Raw genomic sequence first — 11,115 nt, forward strand, 5'->3', positions numbered from 1 at the left:
TGACTTCCTGAAAGGAGAAATGTAGAGTTTAGAATGTCTTAAGTAAACATGCAAACCACACAAAAAAATATATGAAGTGGCTATAGATTACATTCTCAGGTGCTTTGGGGCTTTTTTATGAAAATTATTTGAATAAATAGATAAAAATATTAAAGCTGGGAGGCCATTAAAACATCTTATTTTAAATAAAATGCAGAAAAATTCAGCTGGTGAAGTTTTGTTTAAGTTAGTTGTTTCTTATTCAAGAAACCAATATATATGTAATTCTTCTTTTTTGAGTTATTGGAAGAACCTCTTGAAAGCTGGCTGATGCCTCTCCCTAGTGGGTGAGCCAGAAAGACTGCAGGAAAGTATTAAAACAGCCCTCATAAAAGAACATTTTAGCCCTATGTTATGCAGGAGCGATAATGAAGAGAGATTGCAGTGTTTTACGATTATATACAACTCAAAATAACACATAACAGTCCAATAAAGCTAATTGCTCATGTTTGGTTTCCCTCCTGCATATCTTTTATGTCACAAATTTCAAAAAAGTTGTATTTTGAAATGAATTATGTAGAAAAAACATACAGTTTTTAATAATGTCTACCAACAAGGAGTCAGTAGAAAAAAGTGGATGAAGAAAACTAGAAAATAGCCTTAATAATTTCTAATGTTTCCATCCAATTTAATCTCTCTATTTTGTTAATGCAAAGCTTGACTTAAGGAAACTTAGTGACTTAGTTGTTTTATGAAGCTTAAACACTTGGCAGGATTTTCACTTCAGGCTCAGGCTTCCCACATATAATCATTAGCCAGCAATCTGATGGACGGACGCTGCTGTAAAGGTGTTGTTGGGTCGCCCCCCTGCTCCGCTCAGGCACTTTTTCTTTGCAACAATCCATTCAAAATACAAGAGAAACAGGTATGTTCACTTGGCTGTGCACCTTTGCAGTTTACATTAATTTCACTCCCAGCTGACTGATCATTTTCATAACAATTGGCTGTTCATAGATAAAAGAGAACAAAGTGCAAGCTCTCCCTCCTATAAGAATGAAGAAGAGGTTTGGAAGGAAAAATTGGAGAGAAAGTTATCTCAAAAGTTTAATCAGTTATAGTAATCGATAGTATGACACAACTTTCAAATGTTGACAAAGTAAATTTGATGTAAATTAGCTTGCAAATACACTTAATATTTTGTTTTGTTTCACTAAATTTTCACAGTAGGTGAAAGTGTATTTCAAATTCAACTTTATTGTCAACTACAATTTGCATGGTAATTGAGATTTCAGTTGTATTCGTTAGAATAAAATAAAATAAAACAGTATGGCATGATGCTAGTGAAATATGAAGGGTAACATTCTCTATCTCTAACAGTAGTGTTAACTTACTTATATACTATATATATATATATATATATATATATATATATATATATATATATATATAAATCTTAAATATGTACAGTTGTTGTTCTTTATTTTTTTACGTGTTCCTAGGTAAGAGAAAAATATTTATCTATTTCGATGGATGTAATTTTAATTGTAATTTGAAAATTGGCATGTATTTTGTTAGCTATATTAAAGTAGTCGTTTTCATGTGAAAAGGAACAAAAATTGTAGATAAGACTTTTAGATACTACTGATGGATTGCTTAACACATGTAGGGAAGTGGATTTAACTAAGTTAGATAGTGATATGATAGCCTATGCCACATAAACAGGAGAGGCTATCCACAAGGTTAAGATATTTTATGAAAAAAAAAATATACATATATATATATATATATACATTGATACAGAGATACAGAGAATTTCAGAGGAATTAATCCTGTTAAAATAAAATATATTCTTACAGACTTGAATAAGGACCTCACATGTGTGTATTCTTTTATAATGAAATGCTGCTCTGTTGTTGCTAGTTTGATTATGTTACTAAAGAATTCCCACACACCACCACAAAAATATTGTAAAATGTAAAACTTTAACAAAGACTCAACTTGACAACATTTAATACTGAGTGCTACCAGCGGATTTACGACATGACTGTATTATGCCAATAGTATCACATAGGCTGCTTTACAAAAGTATTCATTTCAGTGCAACTTGCAGTCCAACACTGGCACTGTATGGGACACAGAAAACATGCTACAATGCAAAAATTATCTAGAGGTAAGTCAACATTTCTTAAATCACGTAACGTAGGTAATTCAGATTATTCACTGTGTGAAATATGGTGTTGGCAATTTCATGATACAGGAACTATTTTCCTCTGCAGGGATGAGAAAGCTAGTTATGAATTTAAGACAATCATAAAACCTATAAGAGGCTGCAAAATATTTGAACTGCGTCACAGGCTCATATTTCACCAGGACAACTACCCTTGTTTTGCAGACAATAAATATCCATATGCTAAAATGCCCTGGTACATAGACAAGACCTAAAACTAATTAATAATGTGAAAAAGACTTTGAAATTGGCGTTAAAAGTTGCACCCTATCCAGTTTGACCAACCATTTATTTTATTTTTTTTGCCACACAGAATGTTTAAAAATGTTCTTTCAGTTTAAGAATAGGAAGTTATTCTGATTAAAAAGTATCAAGGTATGCTAAACTGGTAGATACCTCAAATGATTTACTGAGACCTTCTAAGCCTTATCAGCTATGGTGGGACTTGGTAGAGTTTGCCAACTTAGTTTCACAATAGCCTAACACACGAACCACTTTAAGTGTCTAGGTGTTGCATAATGCTATTTGCAACCTTTCATAGAACCACCAGTTTTTGCTTACAGCTAATAATTAAAGCTTAATAAAAAAAAAAATTAAATAAGTCAACAAACAAATATCCAATTATCAATCCTAAAACGTTTTGCTGTTATTCAAGAGCTTTAAAACACTTCCCTCAGAGTTTCTGTAGTGTAATTTTATTTCTATCAAAATTAAGAGAAAAACTAGTATTTAGTTATTGTGGGGGTTTTTTCAAAACTATTTACAGGGAATCCATGAGGAAAGGTTAAAGCACTAAAAACAGATATAAAAAGACTCTTGTAAAATTTAAAGTTTCAGCGCTCTATCCACACCCAAGGTTTTAGTGCGACTGTAATGACTATTGCCAATAAAAAGATTCCCTGTGTATGCACATTATGAGAACGTGACAATAAAAAGAGAAATGAAATAAAATCAAGGGTGGAAGGACTGACAGGGTGTTGACAGGAATGGGTAAATAAACCTGAAAGGAAAAAAAATATATTTTTGACCACAGGGGTTATAAAGTGTTGTAAATGGTATTTAAGAGCTGCTGTAGATTTAGAACGCCTTTCATATTCTCATGTTCACACTCTGACATAAGCAGGAAAGGCTCCGACAAGATAGAATTAGAAACAGGAACTTCAAGGTAAGTACATTTATTTTTACAAAAATCTTTCACAACAAAAGGATTGCAGATGTATTTAAGTCCTCTTTGTTTTATTTTACTATTTTTTTTACATTATTTAGTCAAGAAAGTTCTAATGTGATTACAAATTGCTTTTAAATAAGGTGCAATTAAACGAAGGATCTAACATATTACACAGTTCGGTTTTTTTGGTACTTCATAGTTTTCCATTTAAAACCAGGAAAAATATTAAATAAATCGCTTAAACTGAATATGTTTTTTAATTAACTCTATCTTTTTTTTTTTCTAATAGCAGTTCGTGTCTTTGTTTATTCCCCCAATATGCTTTAAAAGAATGAGTGAAGAAACCTTCATATAAAAAAAAGACTATGAAGATTTAGGTATTATTTTTACTATTAAAGTCTTTTTGTGCACATTTAGCCAATTTTAGATGCCCCGGGTTTAAACTTTATTATATTATTAACAAAAAAGAAAAAGGGTAAACAATTTTTTCCATTGGTTCAGGATCCAAACCCATACATTTATTTAATTGATTATCTTTCATTTTTTTCTTGGAGCTAGAGTCCATCTAAGATGTGATAAAGGAATTTCCTAGATCACTGCTTTTTACTATCTTCAGTGAAACTTAATACTTTCACACAAAAAAATGTCAGTTTTATGAATCAACTGAATTGAATTACTAAAGACATTTAAATAGCTTTCAATCAGAAGATTAAAAAAGATAATAATAATAATAAAGTGCTTAATTAAACAAATTATGTTATGTCTATTTAGGTTGGTTTTGTTAAAATCAGAGATGAAAATGTTCCGTCTTTTCAAGGTTGCTGATTATATCCCTAGTTTTTACAGACATATTATCTGATTAGAATAAATCAAATAAATATATAATAAATAAATTTGGTTTGGCAAATGGATTGACCAACCTTTAAAAAAAAATCATCACCAAACACCGGAAATTCTCACCCTCCTCCCAACAGGTCTTATCAAAGGGCCAAAGCCTATGTATAATAAACAATAAGTTTATTATTATCATCATTATAATGATTATTCTTCCTTTGTCCGGTTTATCTGAGAAGACAAAATGAAGCTGATGTTCAGTGTGGTTCTTCTCCTTCTGCTGTCCTGCTCTACCAGCCAAGCATCAGGTAAGCTCTACTGATCAGATTTTTTTGCTGCTTATTTCTTTCCTCTTCCCGCAGAGTTTGACTTTATTTTCAGCTTTTAATCCTCTCAAATCAGATGCTTCAACTTTAACCTTTTTTTGCTTTCCAAGATGTCAACATTACATCCATTCCACCACATGTTGACGGTGTAATTCAGACGGACTTTAAGGGGACAGTGAGCCTGACCTGTGCACTCAAAGATGGCCCTCACGAAGATAAAGAGTTGGTGTGGCTGAGGAATGGAGCTACGGTGAATCTGAATGATGGAAACAAGGAGAGCGTCAGCCATGTGTGCATCAAACCCATCTATGAAGACGATGAGGCTACTTTCACCTGTCACCTCAAGAGCAATGCCTCCAATGAGGTTACTGTTACCCTCAACGTCACATGTGAGTCTTTATAAAGGATGTTTACTGATACTAATGATAAGGATTGCTTTAAAATAACCACTGAAAGACATTTATAGGTTGAGATGATTTAAATGTGTGGGTTCATTCTGTGGTAAGACAAGATATTATATTGACAATGGCAATCTTTCAACTCTGCCTTTGTGCTACTGACATTTGGAGCTTAATGTCTTGAGTTTTTTCCTGTTTAGCATTGTTTTTTTTCACACAAACGTATTTATATTTAGTTATCTATTTTTTTTTTTACCTTTAATGAATAAGAAACTAACTTTATATCCATCATGCCTTTAGAAGAAAAACCTTTAATTTGGTCAATACATATCTAAATTTCATTTAGGTTTAACCCACCAAATCCACTTTTAGACTTTTCTTTGATAGATTGTTTTTTCTAAGAGCTATACTAGAACAAACGATAAAAACATAATGAGTTAAGTATTGGTTTTATGATCTGACCAAAAAAATTAGAAACATGACAAAATAAACTATCAAAGAGTGTGTCTATCATCTTTATCTGACTTTAATTCAACTACAATAACTCATTAAATTAAAGTCTGTTAGTTGATGTGTTTGAATAATTAAAATAATTTCAGGTAGTTGCTTTGATTCATTTAAGGCTGTTAGTTAAATAGCAAAGGCATGATCAACAATAAGGAGCTGCTGGTATATTGGAGTTCTGTAATGGCTCAGAAGGTAGGACCCAGAATTCAGGCAAGACGGACAATGGATTACATAAAAGGCATTTATTCAAACAAAGATAGAGTCTGCAGTGGCAATGGCAGCGGCTGCAGCAGCTAGAGTATTTAAAGCAGGAACGTCTATTGGAGAGGAACACAGGTTAGTGACTACCATAATCTGACAGAATATGATTATGAATAACCTCGTTAGACAGTTCAGAGAATGCGGATGACTCCAGCCGGTCAACTGAAAAGACGCAGCAGACGTTTCCAGGGAGTTCCAGACATGGTAACCAAGAAGGCTGCAGAGCTGACAGGAGATCAGATCCGAGCTTATAAAGGAAGACAGGATAATCCGTAGGGCAAAGTCAAGAGGCAGATCCAGGTTCAGTCAACAGAAGAATCCAACAGGAGTCCGAAGACAGGCAGGTAAACCGATCCGAAGGGGGCAGGCAGGCTCAAATGTCCAAATCCAGAAACGGATCAGAATCAGACAATCAGAACGCTAAAGTAACGCTAGAGAACTCTCAACACCAAAGGCTCAGGAATAATCTGGCACCGATAGCTTGGAAACAGGCAGCTTAAATACAAAAGTGGAACAGGGGGTATCTGATGAATGATGAGGGACAGGGCAGAGTTAGAGAGGTCAATGAAATAAGCAATCAAGCCAGCCATCAGCACCAAAATCATGACAGTGCAGATTAGAATGGTGGAAGGTGATTTAAATGTAAATAACAAATCTTTAAACAGATCCTAAAGCATACATACAACTGATAAAGAGAATTAATAATATTGTTGATATGTAAAGACCTTTTTATTACAGTTAAAAGTAATGCTGCTGCCTTTTGCACTGCCTGCAGGTGCCTGATGGATGCATCACTAACTCCAAAATAGAGTTAAAGTAATCCAGCCTCGATGTCACAAGTGCATTAATCACAGTTTCAAATAGCTGCCCTGATATGAATGGCTTTACTTAAGCTAGCTGTCTCAGATGAAAATAGAGTGACTTTAAAACCTCCTGGATCTGGATTTGAAGTTTAAGATCTGCAGCTAAATCCCAGATTCGTGACAATCAGCCAAACATATTATTATGTCAGGAAACTAACTCTATATTTAAGATATCAGATTTACCATTTAAAAGCACTACCTCTAAATTCTGATTGTTCAAACATTTTACATTTGAAGCCATCCAGGAATCTATATCAATAAAGCATTTAAATGTGTGTCTGATGAGAGCCCTTGGCTTGTTTAAGAGGGAGATTGATCTGGGAGTCATCCGCATAAACACCATGTCTCCTAAAAATAGAACTAAGGGGAAGAAGAGTGAGGGGCCTAAATCTGATCCCTGTAGGATTCCACACTAAAGAACAGCAGCAAAGAACATAACAGCACCAAGGCTGAAAGGGAAAGTTCTCTCTACTAACTGGAACAACTGCAATGCTGTCACCCAGACGCTGCTCCAAACAAGAAATGAAAATGTTACCGTAAACTGTGTCACAGGCAGCAGTTAAATCTAGGAGAACAATAATAAAACAGTCCACTGAGTCCCCGGGGGGATCCTCTGATGTCCCACTATGGTACCTTTATTCCAGAGGGTGTCTGTTTTGGGTCATCGTTACTGTATATATATTTTGTTTAATATATTTAGCATAATTTCATACTATTTTATTTTATTTTATTTTATTCTGACAAGCCAAAGCAGAGTTTAATTCTGCTTTAGCTTTAATCTTTTTACATATAATTTAAAAGGAACATCTGATTCATGATAGAATTATTTCAATTTTTTTTTTATAATATCAACATAATTCCATGTAGTCTCATCTGTCCAGGTGCATCATTTCAGAACATCTAGTCTTTATCTAAGTTCTCTCTGGAAAACTAGAGCCTACCCATAATGTTTTCCTTAAAGAGCTACATCTCTGATGAAAGTTAATGTAGAGATTGTAGAGGCAGGTAGTTTTAGCAGCAACACTTAAATGCTGCTGCATCAGCTTATTTGTACCATCTTGTGGTCTGCTTTTAGGGAGAACTTGGTGGAATGGCCACACCTATAATCGCAGTTTGTTGCATTTTAAAAACTAGGATATTAGAAAAACTTGTTGAAAAATAGTTGGGAAATTACTGCGTTAGAAAAGTTTTGTATGCAACTTTTGTGCCTCCTACAGTAACCAGATCTAGTTCTTTTTGTCAAGGTAAAATCACAAAAACACTTTTCTAAAAACAAAGATTTAATTGCTGCTCTTTCACAAGATAGAGTTTTCATCTTTGATTTCTACCTGTTATGACATTTCTGTATTAACTCATAAGCTTGCTATGAGTGAACTTCAGGATTCAGACTAGTCTAGAAGGGCTCTAAAATTAAAGAAGAGAGCAATTAAGTATCAATTTTATGTCAAAATATATACATGTTTAAAGAAGCCCAGTAAGTATCATTTTAGATTTTACAAACCTAACCCTTTTTCAAGTGTTTTACCTGTTTTTAAAAGGATTGTTTTCATGTAGAATGTTGATACCTATGGACCTCAGATGTAGATATATATTAACTAATACTTATTAGGTATGTGTGGGAAGTTTTTTTTTATATATATATATATATACTCCTTTTAAAGTTGATTTGTTTTGGGGGTTTTTTCATAATTAAATTATTTACATTTTTTATGACATTTTTTACCACGTTTCATATAAAGGACTCAAATGCAGAGAGGAACAGAAATTCAGTTGATTTTTTTCCATAACAGAACAATAGTAAAAAAGCCTTGCACAAGGAGGTGTGACTGGTAGTAATGGAAACACAGAGAACCTGGAGAAACAAAAAGCATGAGGTCAATGGAAGGAACCAATAATGACAGGAGATAACCTGTCATCCATATATGGAGAGTATGAGGAGAAGAAGCATGAGGAGCAGGTGAAAGTAACTAATCAATGAGAAACAGCTGAAGAGAATCAAGACAGGAGGCTGAAGGAGAGCGAGAATAATAAACATGGAACCTGTACAGAGAAACACTGGGAATAATCTTAAAAGAAATGTTAATGCAGAAGAGAAAAACATTGACCAAAGAAATAATTAACAAACTAAAAAGACAACAACTACATAACAAATCGGTAAGGAAATGGAAAAAAAAAAAAAGTGGAGAGATTATGGAAAATTCTTATCAGACTCCTATCAGGATCCTGTCTTTCATTTTAGATTATAAAGTCTTAATGCTTGTTTGTAAAGCGTTATCTGATTTTGAGAACTAGAAGTCCAAAAAACAGCAGATGAAAGAAAGGATGAGATAGATGGTAAATTGCGAAGAAAATATCGTTTTTATTTCAAAAATACAAGATTTGAACTTGTTTGATGCCCTTTTTAAAGCTCTAAATTGTTGTGAGTTTATGTGTACAAGATTTAGACTATATATAAATACATAATGGGATTTTATGTTCGTAAATATGGAAGAAGACAATGGAGAGGTTTCACACTTAACAGAAGAGCTTAAAGTGGCTTCTGGGCTTGAAATAGAGGAGACAGTAAACGGTGTATTGACATATGATTAGGAGGAGGTTGCATTTACCAGAATAAAAAAATAAATAAGTGTTATTTTATGGAGGGGAACTCTTCAGAAAAAAAGATCCCATGGATCACCCTCATTTTAAAATGTAGGTGGGCCAATCTGTCGAATGTTAGTAAAGCAGTGGCAGCAAAGTGCAGAAGAACCAGCACGTCTAACACAAACTTGCAAAACGTGCAAAATGACATAATGGACCACATGGTGCTTTTTGATGTTAAAGTAGTGACCACCAAATGCAAGAAGCCACTCTTCTCGGAAAACACACGTCTCCTGTGACAAATTCAACATCCTTGTGTGCCTCAGGCCACACTGACACTGCTTTAAGAATACTCCTAAAAAATAAGAGATTACATGAAAACAGGAAAGCTGATGTTTTCCCAGGTGTTCATTATCTGTATAATCAACTATTAGTTTAATATGCTGTTTTAAAAGGCATGGTTAGGAATTAGAGTTTGATGATGTAATAATGATGAATTTTTTTTTCTTTACACAATATTATAAGTTAATGTTCAGACACACAGAGTGATTTGTCTTTCTGTACACAAAGAGACAAATTAATATCTTATAATTGTAAATGTACAGAAATCCAGTTTAACTCTAAAATAAAATTTTGGCTTTTGTACTTATTTTTTTTTTATTCTGACAGCTTATTTGGTTCTAAGGCTAATGCAAACAATGTTAAAAAAAAAACAACACAAAAAAACATAATAGCAAAAATGCTGGGGTTTTTTTATAAAGAGAAATACATTGGAATTTTGTTTGGATTGTTTGTTTTACTTTTTTTGGTAGTAAAGAAATATAATCTGAGGATGTAGCATCTGAATGAACTTTAAAACCTAAGAATCATGAGGTCTTAGTTACTTCTCATTACTTTCGATATGACCGCTTACCTTAGTATTTCAAAGCTTAAAGAAAGCTTCAATAAACTGGAAGATATATTACCATAAGCTTTTAAATTGAAACTTTTACCGTCATTAAGTTTTCTAAATTTTTTTCTCAGATCACCCAGAACTCTCCGGTGAAGAGGCCGTTACAGTAGAAGAAGAGGCAGTGCTGCTCCTGGAATGTGACATGAGGGCCAACCCCGCCATCACGGCGGTGATGTGGAAACTAAATGGAAGCATGGTGGATCTAACAGCAGGTTTCACAGTCACCAATGATGGCATTACCAGCCAGCTAAATGTCAAAAAAGTGGAGAGAAGCCAGCATGAGGGGTTGTACCAATGCACGACATTATCTCCTATGTATGGAGATAAAAGCAAGACTTTCAAAGTCACTGTCACAGGTGTTTACTGAAGCTTTATTCAAATCTTTTCTGCTCTGAAATCTACATAAATAATGTCCCACTCACGTGGGTCTATGCTGATCTAATTTATTTCCTCTTTGTGCGCAGATAAGACCATGAAGTTCCCACTGATGCCGACGATAGCAGGTCTGGTGGTGGTGTTCTTCACTATGCTTCTTGCTGTAGTTTCACGGCGGAAGAAAATTGTAAAGGTGGGACACTTAGAACAAACTCAGATATTACTGATCAGATTATTACTGCACAGATATCTGAAGGGTCTCTCTCTCTCAACAGTGCTTCAAAAAGTAATCCAAAGGAACCTGGTCCTCAGATATTTCATCGAGTGAGACCAACCATGAAGGCATCGTTTCACTGTATAGTGCAAGAGGCATTGATTATCCTTTAATATGGTTTAGTTTCATATAATTTTGCATTTGGACCTTTACCAGAACCATATGCATAAGAAAAAAAAAATATTAAATTAAAATAATTATATTACTTTCTTGAGTCAGTGTTAGGTTGTGTTTTTACAATGTTTAGACAATACCATATGTGTTATTTAATTGCTGTTGTTTTTCTCCTCCATTCTAATGTTAAAATATACTTTAAAAATTTGACTGAATATAAAAGCTAACAGTTAAGGTATTATATTGGGCGATTTCAG

General features: G+C 33.8%; 1 protein-coding gene across 1 annotated transcript; it reads left to right on the plus strand.

The window, feature by feature from the left end:
- Positions 1–4,339: 4,339 nt before the first annotated feature.
- On the plus strand, positions 4,340–11,115 carry tmigd1 (transmembrane and immunoglobulin domain containing 1). The gene is made up of 4 exons (XM_015382118.1): positions 4,340–4,516; positions 4,645–4,923; positions 10,167–10,451; positions 10,560–11,115. The coding sequence occupies exons 1-4, from the start codon at positions 4,453–4,455 to the stop codon at positions 10,796–10,798; spliced, it is 867 nt and encodes a 288-aa protein (XP_015237604.1). The 5' UTR covers positions 4,340–4,452; the 3' UTR covers positions 10,799–11,115.

This window comes from Cyprinodon variegatus, unplaced genomic scaffold (assembly GCF_000732505.1).
Source record: "Cyprinodon variegatus isolate N-32 unplaced genomic scaffold, C_variegatus-1.0 Scaffold249, whole genome shotgun sequence".
NCBI classification, from domain to species: domain Eukaryota; kingdom Metazoa; phylum Chordata; class Actinopteri; order Cyprinodontiformes; family Cyprinodontidae; genus Cyprinodon; species Cyprinodon variegatus.